Source organism: Thamnophis sirtalis, unplaced genomic scaffold (assembly GCF_051295495.1).
Source record: "Thamnophis sirtalis isolate CommonGarterSnake01/CBP01778 unplaced genomic scaffold, rThaSir2_p1.2 scaffold_6, whole genome shotgun sequence".
In the NCBI taxonomy this organism is placed as follows: domain Eukaryota; kingdom Metazoa; phylum Chordata; class Lepidosauria; order Squamata; family Natricidae; genus Thamnophis; species Thamnophis sirtalis.
The window spans coordinates 121,168,228-121,189,875 of NW_028261386.1; the positions used below are offsets into that span (position 1 = coordinate 121,168,228).

Genomic DNA, 21,648 nt, shown 5'->3' on the forward strand with positions numbered 1-21,648 from the left:
GCAAAATTTTGATTCCAAAGCACAAACCCATGCTCCTTTAATGATATGTACTTTCTAATCCATATAGTTTCTTGCATACATTTACAAATAAATGAAATGTTTAAATGATTTAATGTTAACTTCACTAGACCAGAACTGCAATCTGGTTAATCTCTTGGCATGACTAGACAGTTCCTACAATTTCCTGCCAGCATGATCAAAGTCCCAAGCTGGCAGAGGCACAGACCAACATATCTAGAGGACATCAAATTGAACAAAGATGCTTTGTGCTAATTATGGTTTATAATTCAGATTTATTTTCCTGACTTGTCTCTATTTTTCCTATTGGCAATCAAAATTTTAATGAGTCAAGTTATAGCTAGAAGATATGAGATTGGAGATGATGATGATGATATGCAATTGATATTATAAAACTAATTTTGTCTTTAGATTAGGGATCTCTGAATTCTTAAACTAAATTTAAAAGAATTTTTAAATAACAAGCAATATATTGTAATCCAAAATGGACTACCACATGTGACATGCCTAGTTTAATGAAAAGAAGGACTAGGGGTGATATGATAGCAGTGCTCCAATATTTGAAGGACTGCCACAAAGAAGAGGGAGTCAAGCTATTGTCCAAAGCACTTGAGGACAAGACAAGAAGCAATGAATAGAAACTCATCAAGGAGAGAAGCAACCTAGAACTAGGGAGAAATTTCCTGAAAGTTAGAATAATTGATCAGTGGAACAACTTGCTTCCAGAAGTTGTGGATGCTCCAGCACTGGAGGCTTTTAAGAAGAAATAGGACAAATTTGTCTGAAATGGTGTAGGGTTTCCTGCCTGAGCAGGGAGTTGGACTAGAAGACCTCCAAGGTCTCTTCCAACTTTATTATTCTATGTATTCTATTTATTCTGTTTACATAAAAGTGTCTTGAACAAGTGATCCACACAGAAGGGCCCAAAGAAAATGCTATATGAGCAGTAGGACCTATCAAAAGAAGAAGATAAGAAATTCCACCATAGACAAAGAAATATAAATACCTTTTCATTGAAGTGAATTTCTACAAATTTTCCAAAACGACTACTATTATTGTTACGAACAGTCTTTGCATTTCCAAATGCTTCTAGTAGTGGATTGGCTATAAAAAAAATGAAACAAGATTAGCAAAATTTTAATAAACAAAACTCGGAGAAAAGCATGTTTTAATATCCAAAACAGAGAAAGGAAGACATAAACCTAATCCTAACCCGCTCTACCCACTGAAAAATGGGACCTGAGAGGTGGAAGATCTTTGCAAACCGTCTGAAATAATGGGTGTTAATAAAAATGTTGACTAGCATTATATTTTTCTTAATGTGAGAAAAACCATCTTATGAACCAAAGGCTCATACAACTACTTCTGTTGCATGTGTGAAGAAACAGAAGCTGCTCTCAACATTTAAAGACACAAAAAGTTCCTCCAGATTAACTCTACTCTGGGCAACCTCATGGAAATATCCATACTGTATAGTTTTCTTCATTAAAATATGGGAATGGTTTATTATTACTTTCTCTGAGATGTTTTTGTTTAATTTCACAAACTAGCCTACAGCTCTTCATGTTCTCCCAGCTTTTGGAGATGAGCTAAAGTTACTTAGCATTGAGTATCAGATGACTAAAGCCTCAAAACCTGAAGGGAAGAAGACTCTTCTTTAGACTCTCCCTTTAGAGAGCCGAGGTGGCGCAGTGGGTAGAGTGCAGTACTGCAGGCCACTTCAGCTGACTGCTAGATCAGCAGTTCAGCGGTTCAAATCTCACCGGCTCAGGGTTGACTCAGCCTTCCATCCTTCCAAGGTGGGTGAAATGAGGACCCGGATTGTTGTTGGGGGCAATATGCTGACTCTGTAAACTGCTTAGAGAGGGCTGAAAGCCCTATGAAGCGGTATATAAAAATCTGCTATTGCTATTGCTCTCTGTTCCCACTAGGTAAGGGCAACAGTTTGAATCCCAATCACTGTATAATCCTGCTAGAAATTCTTCCACTTAAAAGATTACCCTTTGCTGTTTCCTAATATTAACAGCTGTTAAAATATTTCACTGAAGTATTTTAACAGCTGTTAATATTTTACTTCACTAAATAGTTTTCAAATAGTATTAATATTAAATCAAACTGAGTTGTTTGGAAGTGGATTAAATAGCTCCAAGTTAACTGTTCCATGTTAATAAAATAATCCTGAATTATCTCGTAATACATATTCCATCAGCATGTGTGCATGCAATAAACCAACCCTAATTTACAGTTCAAGCAAAAATTCAAGAAAAGGATGGTTAAGATTTTGGCATTAGACCAGAGAACATGCATATTGGGGGTGCCCAAAAAATGAAGTAAACAACAACAAAATAATCCACATGTAATAATCTGGTCAATGCAACTAGAGACAAATCACAAAGCACATACATTTCCGTTCTGGAAAGCAGAAGATGATACTAAATTAGCTATGGGTCCTGTGACCCCTTAGACCAAGGAAATTGCCAGATGCTGAAGAAGAAGGTAGTTGTGAACCTTTGGTGCTGCAGCCTTAGGACACAGATATAGCCAGTGGCTTTAGAACAGGGGTGTCAAACTCGATTTCATTGAGGGCTGCATCAGGGTTGTGTTTGACCTTGGGGGCCTGGGGAGGATCAGGGTGGGCGGGACCAGCTCGACATCACTCGTGTCGGAGGCCCCTGTGGTCACCCAAGTGCTCTGCCAGCGAAAACAGGCTCCTGAGGTTCATTTCAGCTGTGATGGCCTCCTGCAACCCTCTGCCAGTGACAACAGAGCTTGGGAGTGCCGCCTGTGGCTCTTGTGAGCTCCATTTTAGGCTGCAATGTCCTCCTGCAACCCTGTGACAGTGAACACGGAGCTCAGGAGTGCCGCCGGAGCTTCGTTTTCACTGACAGAGGCACTGTGGGCCAGATCTAAGCACCCCGCAGGGCGAATCCAAGCCCTGGGCCTTGAGTTTGACACCCCTGCCTTAGAACCAGAAAATGCCTGGAGGCAATCCAGATTATACTGATTCATCTTAGTCCCCACATCACTCAGCAGCAGAAGACAGGAATATTCTTAAGCAAGCGTGCTTGCAAGTGAGCTACTAAAATAAACATTGATAAGCTTAAGGACATGGTCATTTGTATTGGAAGGTGACTTCTACAGAGTGTATGTAGACAAATGTATAATGGGAACAAACCAACCTTGATGGTTAAAACTCTCATAATTCCCAGCCAGCCCTCCTCACTAAAATACTTGGGAATTCTGGAGTCCCATGACAATTTGAGATGTCAGACTGGAGAAAGCTGGCATGAGCTATATGATCACGCTAACCTATCAAGACTATTCATTGCCATTCCACATCTACCATCAAAACTGCCTCATTTATTGAGCAAACTGAAGAAACACTTATATAGGTAGTCCTCAACTTATGACTACAACAGGGGACCAGAATTCCATTGCTAAAGCCAGGAAGTTGATAAGGGAGTTGCACCCGATTTTACAATTTTTTTTTACAAGGCTCTTAAGCAAATCACTGTAGTTGTTAAGCAAATCATGTGGTCATTAATCAAATCCGGCTTTTCCCGTTGACTTTGCTTGTCAGAAGCCAGCGGGAAAAGGTTGCAAATGGTGATCACGTGATTCTAGGAAAGCTGCAACCATCGTAAACACATGCTGGCTGCTAAGCGCCTGATTTTGGATTGCTTGACCATGGGATGCTTGTAAATAGGCATAAATGTGAGGACTGAATCATAAGTCACTTCTTTCAGTGCCATTGTAACTTTGAACAACAAATGGTTCTAAGTTGAGGGCTAGCTATATTTTGCCATAGTGGCAGTAGAAATCTATTTAGCTACACCTTCTTGAATAAACAATTCTGCCATTCTCAAATTTTTTCGGTTGGGAACAGAGGACTAACTTTGTATGCAATGCTTGATTTTCAACTCAAAACTGATCATTTAGTCCCATGAATGCACTTCCCCCTTGAGGGGAAAAACATATAGTATTATGTAACTGACATAGTATTAGAAAAAGGAATTGGCCATTAAGGAGGTAAAGCTAAGGTTAAAAAAGAAACTATTTCTGAATTTGTAAATCATAAAGATAAATACGGATTCCTGGGGTGGAGGGGAGATTTTGTGTGTGTGTTTTGATTGTCTGTAACAGTTAAAGCAAGTTGAGTTGGCAAGTGACCTTTTCAAACTATCCAACCTGCCAGGAAAATGCACAGAACTGCAACACAAAGATTTGATGGTTACAGGTACAAACACATATATACACGCACTACAAAAAGGCTTGGTGAGTAAGTCCTTCTGTAGGAATAATGCATCCATGCAGGTTAAGATGTGCTTAAAACAAAAAATGGGAGCAAATGTGTATTAAGAGCAGATGGCCTGGATAAGGCATTTATTTCAAGCTTCCCCATCCCCAAAATGAAATACCTACGGGTACCAGTGTTGGGAATGCAGCTTCAGACACTATGCCCAATGGTCAGCCACTTTCATAGGTGCCATGGATAATGGAATACTTATATATTTCCGCTGTAATTAAGCAATATCATTCTCAATTATTTTCCTGGAAGCACTGCTTTGCAGTAAACCCTGGCTGTGAAGTCCATCAAAGGTAGGACTGCTCAGGCTAAGCTCGTCCTTCGTAGCCTCAAAGCATTTTGCCACTGAGCAAGGAAACATATCATAGACCTTGCATTTCTCAAATAAGCACACATGCTAACGCTCCACTCATTCATCTGAATCCACACACAAACACACGCACCATTGATCTATAACCTCCACTACAGTTTAATAGCTCAGCTGAATACTTCGGACAGAATGTATTTACTTTTGTCACAAAGTAAAGAATTGTAGTGCCATAAGGGAAGGAAAAAGTAATGGAATTCTTTCCTTCTTTATTATATAGCTTCCTTTCTTTTAAGGCCTTGATACCGGAATAATCTATTGTTAACATCCCGCTTCTGATCCCAAAGTAAGCCACTAAGATCAGTGCTTTCTGAACTAAGTCCCATTTCAAATAATTTCTTCAAAGAAATGGCAAACAGCACCATGCTTCTTGTATTAGAAACTGTTTGCAGGTAAGCAATTCTTACGAAGACATTAAGGGAACAGTTAGGGTCAACACAATACTTTGCTCATCAGCAAATACATTCGACACACAGAAAAGACTTCCAAGAGAATCGGGTAGAAAATGCGCCTTTAAATTCAGAAAAAAAAAGATTCCGTCTCCTCATGCTCGTGGCAAAGACTTGACACAAAAGCTTTCTCGATGTCTCCAGTGGTTGCCTGATTCACCACGTTTCTCATTCCACAACAAAACTGGGACCACATTGCAAGATGTGCTGGCAAAAATCTTCCAGCAGTGCTTGCATACATACAGTTGCCCCAGAAACATGTTCTCCTTATGCTGGCCTTATTTTCAAGCCTCTGTTTTCTAAAGAAACTAGAAAAAAAAAAGATTTCAAGGATGGGTAATCTGAGATTCCCAAACTCTTTTTTTTTTTTGGTCCCTGGAGCCCGTTGCAATACACTCATTCAAAAAATCGATAGTGTGATTTCCTGCCATTCAGGGAAACAGGAAACTTGCAAAAATGGTACTGTGAACCGTAAAAGAAGCCTAATCCTTTTTAAAAGGAAAAGAAAAGAAATATTAAATCTGTCTCCCCACCCCACCCTGTTCCCCCCAAAATGCAATTCTCATCTTCAAGAAAAGTTACATTTAGGCCCTCTCTTCTGCACAGATATTTTACAGAATCAAAATCTTGTATCTTGCTTTTCTATCCAGAGGCAACACAACAGAGCATTTACATTTTTCAGAGTCTAGTAAGATGAGAAATGTCATACATTACAAGCCTTTCACTTACAGAAATGTAATGAATATGACATTTGCTCCTTAAGTAGACACAATTAATATACAAAAATAAATTTAAAGATAAGTATGAATACCTTCTACAATCCTGTCATCAATATCTTGTCCACTACCATAAGATTCAGTCAAATACCTATAAAGAAAAAAAATATTTAGCAATTTTTGGAAGAGTCTTTACTCAACTTTTAATCATACAGCGTAAGATCCCTTGTAATGAAATGAGCTGTATACAAATTTATTTATTTGTAACCCATCTTTTTATTACTTTGAGAAATACTGTATTTTTCGGACTATAAGACGCACCAGTGTATAAGACGCACCCAAGATTTCGAAGAGGTAAGTAAGAAAAAAAAAGTTTTTGCCTTCCCTCAGGCCCTAGCAGCACTCTGCAGGCTTCAGCAGGACTGGGGCAAGGCAAAAAAGCCTCCGTTGGGATGGGTGGGGGAGACCAAAAAAGGCTGTATTCGGTGTATAAGACACACCAACATTTCTGTGCTCTTTTAATGGGGGGGGGGGAAGGTGCGTCTTATACTCCAAAAAAATACGGTAACAGATTGACTGGCCCAAAGTCACCCAGCTAGCTTTTATGGCTAAAGCAAGACTTGAATTTGAGGTTTCTTGCTTCCTAAACTGCCGCCTTAACCACTAAATTGGCTTAACCAAAGTACCATTACCTTCCTGACCACTGAGAAACCGAGGAAATTATTATTTTGTTCATCCCTTTATAGGCAAGAGACAGTGTTGCTTTTGGGATAGGCCTGCTGTGAGTTGTTCTGACATCCCTACTCTTTTCCAGAATGTTTGGTGTTCCCATCAAGTTTTAAGTGTAATACAAGTGAAAGAAATTAATCGGGCAGTGTAGCTTTTGTATTTTTTTATTGGGTTTTTTTCGTCTTCTTGTGCCATATCCATCATCAAACGTTGGCGTTCATGTCCTATTTTTGTCAACAGCCGCGTGAATGCTGCTGAGTTTTCTCCAAACCAGTCCCTTAGGTTTTGAAGCCATGATGTTCTTCTTCTGCCTGGTTATGGGTCTTGGGAAAATCTGGAAACAAGATATCTCTACAAGAGATCTGCTAGTCTTTAGAAAGTTGATCAAAACATGGTTATTTTCCTATAGCTCTGGGCTTAGGTGATTAGTGAATCCTATTGGATGGGGGTTTTTTTTGCCTATTCCATTCAATTTACCATTGACTGAAGTCACATCTGAGTTATGGATGGATGATTGGGTTTTATTCCTTGTTAATGTTTATTAATCTTCGCAGAATCACACTGGTTGAGTTGTGCGGAGACATAAATTCTTGAAATAAACAAACAAGCATTCATAAGCTCTGTTATGGGACTTCTTTATATTTAAAATGTGTTCATATTTCACTCACAATTGTTTTCAGTATCGGAAGCAAATCTATTATGAATTCAAGATGTTTGGATTAAAATGACTGCACTTGAACGATTCGTTCAACTAAAACGCTTTCAGATAAAGATACAAACCGTAAAACAAATTTAGTATTTTCTGTCTTGCCAGCTCCTGATTCACCAGACACGATGATCGACTGACTCATCTTGAGCACTTTCATGTCGCGGAAGGCTTTGTCAGCTGAGGTAAATATTGAAGAAGACAACAAAGTAAGTTTCCAACAGAACAGAGATCAATATTTTCATTACTTTGGGAAGCTCTGTGATATTCTATTGTAAACATTTGAAACACAAAAATAAATATATTTTCCTTTCCCAGTATACAGCTACCTATATTCCTTGAATGAAAAGAAACAGTGCCACAAAGGATTTGCGTAAAATGCTGACACTACATAGGTAATCCTCACTTAACAATCATTTGTTTAGTGACCGTTTGAAGTTGCAGCAGCACTGAAAAAATTGATTTATGACCGTTTTTCACACTTATTACTATTGTAGCGTCTCCGTGGTCATGTGATCAAAATTTGGACATTTGCAACTGGCTCATATTTTTGACGGTTGCAGAGTCCCAGGGTCATGTGATCATCTTTTGTAACTTTCTGACAAGCAAAGTCAATAGGGAAGCCAGATTCTTTACTAAGAACAATGGCAAGAATGGTCATAAAATGAGACAAAACTCACTTAATAACTACCTTGCTTAGCAACAAAAATTTGGGGCTCAATTGCGGTCATAAGTCAAGACTAGCTGTTCAGTATTACCACAGCAGCCTCCTTAAGACACCAAGTCTTATAGCATTAAAGGTGTATAGCTCGGCAGTTCAAGACCAGAGGGCTATGAGACGGAGTGAACCAGCTCCTGCCAACCTAGCACTTCAAAAGGAAGTAAATGCAAGTACATGCATATGTTCCACAAAGGGGTGGGTTCCAGCAGTCTTTACTACCGGTTCTCTTGTGTGCGCACTTTGCTCATGCGCGCCAGATGGGTGCATGCGTGCTGGATGTGTGCTGTGCATGCACCCACAGTTCAATTAAAATTGTTCTGTGCATGCGCAGAACTCAAAAACAAGATGGCAGTGGTGGTTGGGGACTGGTTCAGAGGCACGGCAGCCCTGGGTCACTGCTGGTTCCAGAGACCCAGGGTGCCATACCACTACCGGTTCAGCCAAAACGGGCCGAACCAATAGGAACTCACTGCTGGTTCCACATATAAGCACGTGGGAAGGTAACAATACTCTGTGTTGCAGTGTGGTGTTATGCTGGCCACATGACTGCAGAAACATCTCTAGGCAGCATTGGTTCAAGAAATAGAGATGAGCACAGCCTCCCTAAGGTCGGTCACAACTGATAAACACCCATAGGGACATCTTACTCTCCTAAAAGTAATCTATATGCATATAGATTGGAGTCTTAAAAGCAAACTGCAATCCAAGCAACTAATTTGTTCACGGATCAACCGTAACAGCTCCAGCATCTTACCTTATTTTTATCGGTGTAAAAAGCAAGAGATAAAAACCATTTTAGACAAAATAAAAGCTACAGAAAATAAAAGCATTGGCACATTGGAAGTCAGAGAAATGTGTTCCTTACCAATTGCATAGACGTGAGGCGCCAGCGTCCCTAGTGACTTGCCTTGATACTTTTTAATAACATCTAATGAGTAAAGTTTTGGTATATCAAAGTAAGGATTCACTGCTATCAGGATGTTGGCTACATAAGTCTGGAAAGAAAACCCACAACAAAATGTGTTATAATCACATGGATTTGGAATTTCTGTTTGTAAACTTTGGAGGCCTATTACCACAGGGTGCGAGGTATTCCTCTGAGGGAATGCTCAACACACTTCCCAGGTCAATTTCTTGAAGTCAGAACCAAATCACACTTGCGGTTTTTATTTTATTTTTGTAATATTGGTTTGATAATTTAAAACAGCATCATTTCTTATGCTGATAAATTACAGTGTAAAAAGTCACTGAATACATAAGGCTATGTTTTGTAAAGCCCTTGAAAATAAATTATTATCAGTGCTAGTAGTTGTGATTTTTATGTAGTTGTGATTTTTATGTAGTTGTGATTTTTATGTAGTTGTGATTTTTATGTAGTTGTGATTTTTATGTAGTTGTGATTTTTATGTAGTTGTGATTTTTATGTAGTTGTGATTTTTATGTAGGGTACGCTTACAATTAGGTGCAATGCAAGTAAATCAATGACAAATTAATTAGTAGCAAAATTATTTTCACACAAAGCAAATTTAGCACGCCTGCTCATTTTTCAAGGATGAACTGTGTGATTGAGTGGATCTTAAAATTATGATCAACACAAAATTACACATATTATACAGTGACTTATTTTCTTAAAAAAAAAAACAATGAAAAAGAGCAATGGGCAAACATAATGGTAAGTCAGCATTTAAGAGGCAGGATTAAGAAAAAGAAATTAACATAACTATTGTAACCCTGCTCTTGGCATTTCTTTCAGAAGTTTCCTCCTTCTATTTCCCAGCTGGCATTTGTCAAGCAGATGGCAGGGACCGTGTGCAATTTAGACCGAATTTGTTACATATGATCAGGCAATCTAATAGCCCCATGAAATATTAAGCTGGCTGTTTGAGCTGGGAAGTGTCAGGGGTGATGCGGGGTTCTTCACTCGACAGAGAGGAAGGCAAGCATGCATATTTTGCTTTTCAATGTATTGTGGTCTCTAAAAGAAATGCGTGTAAGGATGAGCTATGTGTTATGTGCATAATGCACAATTTCAGTAGGTGTATTCAATAAAAACAGAATGCCCCCAAACTGAAAAAAATTAGACTAGTGGTTATGCAACTTTCCTGCTTCTTAATCAATTGAGCAATGACAGAGGGATTTTTTTTTTAAATGAATTACTTCCATTCACAAAATGAAAGTTTGGAGTAAATTTCTCCCCAAATTGCTTCGTGACAACAGATGGAATGAAAGTAACGCTAAAGCAGTCGCTAAATAGCTAGCAGCCTTGGAAACTTTAGAAATCCTGTGCATAGCAGCTAGGCAACAGGTCTCAAAAACCATACTTGTAGGGTCTGTTAATTTTTAATGTGAAATCTGCTTTTGTCAAAGAAACAAAGCAACACTCCAGTAACTGGATGTACCGCATAAAAATGGTTTGATATCAAGATTGTGCACAGTTGAAAAGGCCATGTCATAAAGCCTGTCATACAGTACAGAAAGAGTAATCTAAAGGCTTGATAGATTAGTCCAGTTAATCTACTGGCCGTCCCATAAGAAAATATTGGCAATGAAGAAGACCTGGCGGAAACCAATTCAATCAATGAAGAAGACCTGGCGGAAATCAATTCAATCAGTCAGGAAAAAAGATTCTTCCTACTTCTGGCAAACTACCTGAGGACTAGGAAAACCAGTAGACACCCACCCTATTTCCCCAGTCAATTAAGTGTCAATTCAAGCTTGGGTGGAATATTTCAGAATGTTGTACATGATCATTGCTGGTAATATAAATGAGATCTGAGGTTTAAAATTGCCCCCCCACCCACCCACCCAGCTCTGTACAAGAGTTAACCCTTAACTCATCCCTTAAGGACATAAGGCTCCAGGTGTTTATTATGTTCTGTCAGTAATAATTCCATAATAAAACCAGATTCCCAGCTGGTGGGTGTCTCTGCTAGCCTCCGTGTTTATATTCATAGATTAGCACCCGTGTTTATATTCATAGATAAGACTAGTTATGTTCCAAAACATTGGGGGCCTGGAAAATATTGTCCTAATTCATAATAAAAACAATAACAATGATTCATGCAATTATACAGGCCTATTGGCCTTCTGCATGCAGTTAGCAAATTATATGCTAAGCAGTTAATCACAAATTCCAAGAGTGGATAGAGGCATGAGGCATAATCCAAGAGGAGCAGCCAGGAGATCAACAAGAGACTACATTCTGGTGCTCTTATCGTCTTGCACAAAGATATATTCAAAAAAAGAAATCTTCCTTCTTTATGGCCTTTCTAGATTTAAAACATGCTTTTGACATAACAACCAGGAATTGCCTTTGGGGGGGGGGGGGCAGTTGACAACTATCACCTCTTTCTGACACAGAAATTATACTCCAACAACTATTTTAAGAATGAAATACAACCCCCAAGAGTTCCTTCTCTAGCACAGTAGTTCAGAAAGGATTTGGACAGGGACATATTCATTTCCACTCTTTTTTCAAATTGTACATTCTTAATAATCCTATTGTCCTTTACACTGATTATGCCACTATAATTTCACAAATCACCGTAAGGCTGGAAAGAGCAATAACAGTAATGTTTTGTTAGATCCGCAGAACACCTGGTTCCCAGTTTTGAAAAATCTAAAATTCTGGTCTTTGTTAAGAGAGCCACTCAACAGCTGGAGAGTAGAAACCTCCAGAAATCAGAGCATGTTATTGGAATTGAAATACTGTACTGAAACACCTTGGAGTGGTTTTCCATTCTAAAGGCACTTGAAACATATATCAGAATCACAAATCGAAGCTAATTTATGTCTAAAAGGGCAATTAAGCACTTCTTTTATACTTGGTAGAGGATAATTAATCCCTGCAGTATTAAAACACTGGCTCAAATCCTTTATGGGGCACAAAGTGGAAATTTATGCAAAGACAGATATACTGGAAACCGTGGCCATAAAATTTGTGAGATCAGTCCTTGCTGCACCCAAGGACAGCAAACACCCAGTTAAATCTTGCGACAGGAATGCCTGCAACCAGATAAGGGTTTGGAAGAAGTGGATACGTTACGGGCTGAAAATCCAAATCTTCCAGTTGAACTGACACTAGTTTTAATAAGATGGTTTTGCTTCTCCCTGGAAACAGGCTGTAGAGCAGGATTGGCTATTATATGGGCTTTCTGCACCATGCCTAATTTCTTTAGGACATGACCACGCCAAACAACCACGCCCAAGAATAAAGACGACATGGAGTTTCAGACTGAAGTTAATAGGCTGCCCTAATGTGGCAGAAATTGCACAGATAAGAGTGCTTGGGAAACAGGAAGATATCTACAAAATCTAACTTTCCCCAAGCTGATTTTTCAAAGCGGGCGTAACATCTTTCCATCCTCACAGGCAGATACTCTAAAAAGCTCATTAACTGAGCATACCTGCCCATGAGGTGACAGAGATCAAAGCCATTTTGCATGTATTTGCACTGTAAATTCCAGAGAGATGTCAGATCTGCTTATATTCTATTTCTAGTATGAAAATTTCCAGGAAGACCAGACAATTTCTATGAGAACCATCTTCTAGAAGATTCATAATATTTTATTACTTGTGCAGTAGCCAATTGCTATGTTGCTGCCGAAAATAAGGCACAGCTGGTTATACAAATAATTACTTCCGCTTTATTTATCATTTTAGGTTTAAAGGACTAGAATAACAGAGTTGGGAGGGACTTTGGAGGTCTTCTAGTCCAACCCCCTGCCTAGACAGGAAACCTTACGCCACTTCAGACAAATAGTTATCCAACATTCTTCTTAAAAACTTCCAGTGTTGGAGCATTCACAACTTCTGGAGGCAAGTTGTTCCACTAATTAATTTTTCTAATTGTCAGGAAATTTCTCCTCAGTTCTAAGTTGCTTCTCTCCTTGATTAGTTTCCACCCATTGCTTCTTGTTCTACCCTCAGGTGCTTTAGAGAATAGCTTGACTCCCTCTTCTTTGTGGCAGCCCCTGAGATATCGGAACACCGCTATCATAGTACATAATACATACTATCCATTTTGTTTTTAGATGATATATACTATATCTTACTTTGTAGATTGTAATATTTTAAATTTACATTTGCACAGGTAATTGATGCACCAATACAGTAGCATATGTCTTCATTTTTATATTATTTCATTTTTGTTATGTTAGTATTTTATTTCATCTATTAGATTTTACTTGGGTGTTGTATTTTTTTAAAAAAATTCACTGGTCATTGACCAAATAAACAATATATATTTCATATTTTCCTTTGTGACCAAAAAAAACCCCCCACCCATATTTTTCACAAGCTGTGGTGATACTTACATAAATTCTATCCTTGCTGTAGCGAACTCTTATATTATGTAAGAGGGTAGCTTCATTTAAATACATTAGGGAACCTACAATGAAAGCACAACAATAGTTTCGTAAGTACCATATATCCTGCCATTTTTCCTGAAAGAAATCTGTGACAGACTTAGAGGAGGTGAGATAAGGACTCAGGATCTGTGGCAGGCCTAGAGGATTATAGAAAAAATTCCAGAGTCTTTTTTTTTTCTTTCTTCTCTTCAATCGTCTCTAATTCTTGGAGACTTCTGAACAAATCTCTGCAGTTTTCCTAGCAAGGTTTTTTTTCCCCCCTTGCCTCCTTTATAAGAGAAAGTGACTGGTCCAAGGTCACTTAGCTGGCTTTGTGCATAAGGTAGGCCTAGAACAAATAGTCTTCCTGATAGCAATAGCACTTAGACTTATATACAGCTTTACAGTGCTTCACAGCCCTCTCTAAACGGTTTACAGAGTCAGCATATTGCCCCCAACAATCTGGGTCCTCATTTTACCGACTTCAAAAAAATGGAAGGCTGAGTCAACCTTGAGCCGGTCAGGATTGAACTCCTGGCTGTGGGCAAAATTTGCCTGCCATACTTCACTTTAACCACTGCAACTAGTCATAGCTAAGGCTAATCTGATAATGCTGCTCCTGCCAGTAGCATTCTTCTGTAGCATTCTTCATTTAGACTCAGCATGTTTCAAATGGAATCCTCTAAATACACAGAAGGCCAAACAAATCACCCGGGGGGGGGGGTTCCATTCTGGGGAGGGGGGGGACATCACCTAGCAACACTCATTCATTTGTGAAGGGCCTTGGCTCAAGCAAGCAGCTGGGTTTTGGCAACCTCAATCTCCACAGAGCCCCTGCCACCTCACTTAACATTTACATGGCTCACTTACAATTATCCTCCACCTCCTTCTTACTGTCCTCCTCTGCGGGAAAGACTTGGTTGATAGCAGCAAAAATGGTCTGTCAAAGAAAAGGAGATATAAGTTATTGGTTTATGTGGGAAACTGAAGAAAGCCTTATTATTGGAAGTAATATGCAATCAAACACCTTCATGTAAATTTGCAGGAAGAGAAGTTTCATGCACAACAGCTTGAATTGAATTGAATTTATTGCATTTATATGCCGCCCTTTCCCCCGAAAGGGGACTCAGGGCGGCTCACAATCCAAGTCAGGGAAGGGGGTACAGATAAGGGATAAAAAAGACGAACAGAACAATACACAATTTAAAAGCACACAACAACAAGCTCAGCTTTCCTACAAGGATATAGCCATAGCAATAGCACTTAGACTTATATACCACTTTCCAGTGCTTTACAGCCCTTTCTAAGCAGTTTCCTCCCAAAAAAATCTGGGTCCTCATTTTACCGCCCTCAGAAGGATGGGAGACTGAGTCAACCTTGAGCCGGTGAGAATCAAACTCCTGGCAGTCGGCAGAATTAGCCATACAATACTGCATTCCAACCACTGCACCACCACAGCTCTACAATGCAGGAAATGCAACCATGCATTTTCAGGAGTTGCCAGTGAAATATAAAAGTCAGGGATGGCAAATATATGGAACACCATATTTATGATCAAGAGAAAGTTTGCTACTTGATGAAGTCACCTTAAGCAACAAATAAAAAAAGAAAGCCTCTCAGCTGCACCTGACTCCCGGTGATCATTTGAACATTACCATGTATGGTTTTTGATGATGATGATTCAAATTGGTTTGCCAACGGCTTCTTCTGCAAAGATAATTCACTTCTCAGTTGAACCCACTACCCTAGCACTTCCCTGTAGTCTCCCATCCAAGAATAGCTAGGCTCAACATTACTTACCTTCAAGCCTAGAAAACCAGATAGATCAGTGTTTCTCAACCTTGGCAACTTGAAGATGTCCGGACTTCAATTCCCAGAATTCCCCAGCCAGCGAATGCTGGCTGGGGAATTCTGGGAGTTGAAGTCCGGACATCTTCAAGTTGCCAAGGTTGAGAAACACTGAGATAGGTATTGCCACTTGCTGCAATGCTGCACAATCCTATGAAACTTATCACCCAAATCACTACTGAGTACTAACCGAGTTTTGACTTTATCTACGCTTAAACCATACTGTTTCTAACCAGCTCTTAACTATTCCAAAGTTTAAAGACGTCTAGTCACCAAGACTCCAAATTAGTGGTACGTTTAATATTAGCTGGTTGGAGAGAAATGTCCCAGTCAGAATTTCAAGCTTTTGGCAAGGTAAAAGTGCTGTCTGATCCAATCATTCCCCTTGAACTTTTAGTCTGAGAAACAAGGTAAGATTCTTGTATTTATCTCTCACCTTTATTGTTTTTTTTAAAAAAACAAAGAAATAACTCAAAAGCAGAAATCCTCCTGTTTTTGCCTCAAAAAACAACCCCACGAGGTAGGTTGGCTAAAAGAAAGTTACTGGCCCAAGCTTTCTCTCGTGCCTAAGGAGGGACTAGAACTCACAGTCTCCCTGGTGTCTCCATCACTAGACCTTACACGCTTATTTTTGTAAGTGTGGTCCAATTGACACAGCATATACTACAGTGGTGGGTTTCAAAACAATTTTGAACCTACTCTGTGGGTGTGGCCTTCTTTGTGGGAGTGGCTTGCTGGCCATGTGACCTTGTGGGAGTGGCTTGCCGGCCATGTGTTTTCTTTCTCTCTCTCTCTCTCTCTCTCTCTCCTTCCTTTTGTCTCTCTGTCCCTTTCTTTTTTTTCTTTCATCTCTCTCTCTCACACTTTTTCTTTCTTTTTTTCTTTTTTATTTCTTTCTTTCTTCCTTTCTTTCTCTTTCTCTCTCTGTGTGAGTCTGTCTGTGTTTGTGTGTGTGTCTGTCACTGGTGGGTTTCCAAAATTTTTGGAACCTCTTCTGTAGGTGTGGCCTGCTTTCTGGTGGAACCTCTTCTAACCGGTTCGGTAGATTTGACGAACTGGTTCTACCGAACTGGTGCGAACTGGTAGGAACCCACCTCTGATCTACTATAGACATAAGTATTTTAAAAAGTACAAATAAAGTAGTTATATCATTACTGATTCAGAATTTAGGAGTGTAATATCTAATACACACAAATTATCTGAAAAGAGACACTCCTGGAATTCAGAAAATGTTTTTCACTCCTCAGTTCTCATCCACCCTGCTAGAAATATGCAAAGTTCCACATTTCTCTAGTAATTATTAAGCCAGGACAACCAAATGACCCAGTCTTGATTTCCTGGCTATTATAGTCAGGGGCAGAGAACTTATCTCAATTTCCCTCTTTGTGAAATTCAGAAAACTCTGATGTTTCCTGAGAATTTACCACCATTTCTAAGATGCGAACCAATGAAAAGGGTAATACAAGCCTGTAAAGGCAGTCCTCAATTTATGTCCATAATTGAGCCCAACATTTCTGTTGTTAAGTGAGACATGTGTTAAGTGAGCTTTGCCCCATTTTACAATCTTTCTTGCCACAGTTGTTAAGTGAATCACTGCCATCATTAAGTTAGTAACACAGTTGTTAAATGAATCTTGATTTCCTATTGACTTGGCTTGTCAGAAGGTCTCAAATGGTGATTACATGAGCACAGGACTCCGTGGCCATCAAAAATATGAGTCAATTGCAAAGTGTCTGAATTTTTATCACTGAATCATGGGGATGATATAACTCACTTTTTTCAGTGTTATTGTAACTTTGAACAGTCACTTAATGAACTGTTGTAAGTTGAGGACTACCTGTACAGTTAATTCAGATTTTAAAACTCGGATGTACTCCCAGCAGCAGTTCCCCATCCAGGAACAGCCCCTTCTCTTGCCTGAAAAACCTAACATTAGTCTCTCTCTCTTACGTACGACGCAGGAAGCTGCAGCTCAGAGGACGAAGACATGGACCATATGAAGACTATGACAAGCAGCTGCGTGTTCCAATTCGGTCATTGTCATCTGGATACAGACCCGGACATTCATGTGGTGTTGGATTCTCCCGCAGCACAGAGAGATGTACCGTTCAGGTAAGACAACAGTCCTTCCTGTGTGCTGCTTGGGGAATCCAAGCATGGGATATACCCAAGTTTAATGTCTTATGGGCAGGATAATGGATTGTCCGGGATCCTGTCAGCTTCATGGACCGCCTGCAGGCAAAAGAGTCAAGTTTATAATTCTCAATGAAAGGCGATGGAGATGCCCATGTGGCTGCCCTGCATATTTCCTCCACCGAAGCTTGAGTAGCCCAGGCTTCCGTGATAGTAGCGCTACGGGTGGAGTGAGCCATGATACGAGCTGGTGTTTGTTTGGATTGATGTTCATCGGACAGTGTGGTGCAGACCCTCAACAATCTGCCAATCACAGTTGATGATACCTTTTTGCCCATGGAGGCGGGCTGAAATATATAAACAATGATTCAGTTCGACAAAAGGATGCTGTTTTTTTGATGTAACGTCGAATCGCTCTCCTGACGTCCAATTTATGCCACCATTTTTCAGTGGGGTGAGTGGCATTGGGGCAAAAATCAGGAAGTGTTACCTCCTGCAACTTATGAAAGAGAGCGTTTATTTTTGGTATGAATGACGGATCCAGATGGAGGATGACTCTGTCAGGCCGAATAATACACAGATTCTCTCAAATGGATTAAGCTGCCAGCTCTGAAATGCAGCTTGCAGAGGTGACTGCTACAAGGAAGGCGATGTTCAGTGTCAGATGGCAAAGGCTGGAAGTCTTTAATCGTTCGAAAGGTGGATTAATGAGAGCTTGCAAGACTAGCGATAGAGTCCAGGTTGGATAACGATGAATCGTAGGTGATTGCACATTTGCTGCATCCCGGAGTAAAGTGGCTACCTATGGATGTCTAGAAAGGGTGCGAGTGGAACCTGATCGCAAGACAGTGGATAAGGCAGCGACTTGCCTTCGAAGTGTGTTCGGGGTGAGCCCTTTGTCAAGACTGTGTTGAATTCAAGCATCTGGGGAATGGACACCGCAACAGGCTCGATGCAATAGGTGGATCACCACCTGCAGAAAGCGGCTCAGGTGGCATCATAGTTACGTGTTCGTAGAGTCACGTCTGGAAGCCTGTATGGTCTACCATCCTACCAAAGGTGGTTCCTATTTTTCTACTTGCATTTTTACATGCTTTCAAACTGCTAGGCAGAATCTGGGACAAGTAACGGGAGCTCACTCCATTACATGGCACTAGGGATTCAAACCGGCGAACTGCCAATCTTTCTGATCATCAAGCTCAGCATCTTCGCCACTGAGACACCACATCCCTTCTAAGCATGCATATCAATGCTTTATTTTAAAGTACTTTATAATTTTAAAAATCTCCCAAATCCAAAGAATTCTTCCCTAATGTCTGTCATATATTATCAGGCTGTTGAGAATGTCTTCTGAAATAAATTAACAGAATTAAAATACTCTGATGCTTCCTTGGAATAAGAATGATTTTACATAGTGCTGCATTACTTCTAAGTAAACGTATTTAGAAGTAGGAAGGTAACATCACCTTCTTTCTCCCCTAGATGAGATTACTTCCTTAGACTTCACTTAGAGAGGAAGCCTGTAGCATCACCTCTTGACCTACATACTAAAATTCCTTCTATTTCATTGAGTTGGAAAATGTGAGCATTAGTTTTAAAATGTGTTTATTTTAAGCTCTTTCTTACAAATTCAAAATAGAACACTGTCTTCTGAAGAAGCCTAGATTTGTACAGTAAGTCCATGGATTTCTTTCTACTTTATTTTCATCATGGAATACCGCTCTCCTCCACCAAAGTTGTCACAGAAGAGACCAGCTTTCCAAATTACTACTCTTACAAAGCATAAAGAAGTAACAGTTTAGCAGGCCCATCTAGATTTGGGCCAGGCTACATGGACCAGGCTACATGTCATTCTTGATGATCAACGTAGATGAAAATAGCAGTCTCGTTTATAATTCCCTCAGTAAAATGTGTATCTTTGAGCGTCTTCCTTAACTCAGATTCCCCAAGGCTTTTAAGAAGTTGTATTCACAATATATCTGGAACAATACATCAGGTCAGGAAATGCTGGTCTAGGGTTCTTATGACAACTCTGAGCATTCAATTATTTTCATGCCATCCACAGCATTACTGAGGGAAATGGAAGGCAAAATGTGATATCACAATATGAAGAAAGGGAAAAAAAAAACAAATGAACAAAGCATGGCTTCAGTTTTCAGTCACAATCGGACATTTATCTTCAGCTTCCCCAAGGATTCTATGCATAAATTAATGCAATCACACAATGTGCTGGTTACAGTGGTGAGGCAGTTAGCCACAAGGATAACAATAAGTCCTTATAAACTATATCTACTGTTACAACTTAAAGTCTTGTTTGATAGAGAAAGCCCCTTGATTTCGGACAGTGGGTTATTTAAAATATCAAAATAAATCACAACCATGATAAATGCATAAACCTGTTCAGTTTTCCAATGTCTGAAACCATGTTGCATCTCAAGAACAAATCGCACAAACTAAGGGAAGCCATTATTTGTTTTAAAAAAACCACCTTAATGAGCCTATTATGCTTGTGCTTATAACCTAATACATTTTCAAGCCTATTTCTGTCACAATACTTATACTTTAGCAGAATGAATTGCACCTAGGGTTGATTGTATTATTTTTCATTTTCTATTGAAAAGGATTCTAATGGCTTTATTTTGTCTGCTCATTTGATGTTTTATGTTTCTTGAACAAATTGTTTTTACTGTTGCACAAATGCTTCAAAACATACAAAAAAGAAACCTAGTCATGGAATATCACCCCCCCCCCTTAGACAATCATTTAATAGGCAACATTCAGAGCTAAGCAGATGCTTTTGTGTGAATAACAAAACTTCTGTTATCTCTTCTGCACACCTTCAACTTACCCATTAATTCTCTAGATGAGGTATGATTATTGTTTTTTTTTAATAAGACTAATAGCTTATTTAAACTCTTTTTTAAAAAAAACCAATATTTAGTATCGACAATCACATTAAATATAGGACTGGTGGGGAATCCTGTATTTTTAACTCAAAGGTGCTTTTTCAAAAGGCAGCTGGACTGTTTCTTCCTTGAGGAAAACGTTTCGCTTCTCATCTAAGAAGCTTCATCGGTTCTGGATGACAGAGAATCTCCACAGACATTTAGCGGGTATTCTTAAATTTTCCAAAAAAAAAAATATTTAAGGACAGTACAACCTTTTATTCTTCCCTTTTTCTTGGGTGGAGAAGATGAGATTAACAATAACATTTAGAAGCTTTGTTTCTCAGAAGGAAAAAAAATATATTGAGGCATGCAGTCCTCTGTTGTAACATTTCAAAGCAAAATAGCAAAACCTCAAACGTGCTATATTGTGATAATTATTTCGTCCTTTGTTCATCTTTAAATGTCTTGAGTGCAGATCTGAATCTATATTTATAGGTTGCATTATTACCGAGGGACTTCTATTTATATATGTGGTATTAGAGGTAAGATTTTTCCCCCCTTCGGTTTAATCATGTCTGATTCTTGGAGACTTTCAGACAAGTCTCCGAAATTTTCTAGGCAAGGTTTTTCAGCAGTAAGTAGTTTACCACTGTCTCCTTCCTAGGGCTGAGAGAAAGTGATTGACCCAAGTGATTGGTAGAGGGGATTCTAAAATGTATTAAAAAGAGTTGAATAAAGCAAGATGCACTCATTTTAAACTACCACCACCCACACAGAAACACCACAGACCACATTCAATAAAGCACCGACATTTTAATGACCCAAGTTCTCCCTACTGGCTTTGCACCCAAAGTGGGGCTAGAACTCACAACCTCCCAGTTTCTAGAGAGAGCCTCTAGAGAGCCGAGGTGGCACAGTGGTTAAATGCAGCACTGCAGGCTACTTCAGTTGACTGCAGTTCTGCAGTTCGGCGGTTCAAATCTCACCGGCTCAGGGTTGACTCAGCCTTCCATCCTTCCGAGGTGGGTAAAATGAGGACCCGGATTGTTGTTGGGGGCAATATGCTGACTCTGTAAACCGTTTAGAGAGGGCTGAAAGCCCTATGAAGCGGTATATAAGTCTAACTGCTATTGCTATTGCTATATTCTAGCCTGATGGTTTAATCACTACACCAAACTGGCCTCTATAAAATGTTTAATTGCTATTAAACAAAAGAGGCTTATTACATAGCCTTGAAGAAATCAATGCAAGGATACAAAGAAGAATTTATGCATTTGTCTACAGACAAGGAATGGGTTATGGGATGAAGAAATATTTGTTTATAACTTTATAGAGGCTAAAGAGCCTAAATTTGTTCACACTTATTATGATAAAGGTTGGAAGTCGCGCGCGCGTGTGTGTGTATGTGTGATAGTCTTA

At 39.4% G+C, this 21,648-nt stretch overlaps 1 protein-coding gene across 6 annotated transcripts in view; it reads right to left on the bottom strand.

Moving 5' to 3' along the window:
• Positions 1 to 21,648, bottom strand: part of MYO6 (myosin VI) — a 120,009-nt gene that overhangs the window by 63,093 nt on the left and 35,268 nt on the right. For all 6 annotated transcript variants that reach the window (XM_087718847.1, XM_087718846.1, XM_087718845.1 and 3 more), the window contains exons 3-8: positions 14,231 to 14,300; positions 13,328 to 13,401; positions 8,878 to 9,007; positions 7,366 to 7,471; positions 5,952 to 6,007; positions 1,025 to 1,122 (exon numbers count right to left, since the gene is read on the bottom strand). In XM_087718847.1, the coding sequence (XP_087574973.1) occupies positions 1,025 to 1,122; positions 5,952 to 6,007; positions 7,366 to 7,471; positions 8,878 to 9,007; positions 13,328 to 13,401; positions 14,231 to 14,300 (534 nt within the window). The remainder of the gene's footprint in view (positions 1 to 1,024; positions 1,123 to 5,951; positions 6,008 to 7,365; positions 7,472 to 8,877; positions 9,008 to 13,327; positions 13,402 to 14,230; positions 14,301 to 21,648) is intronic.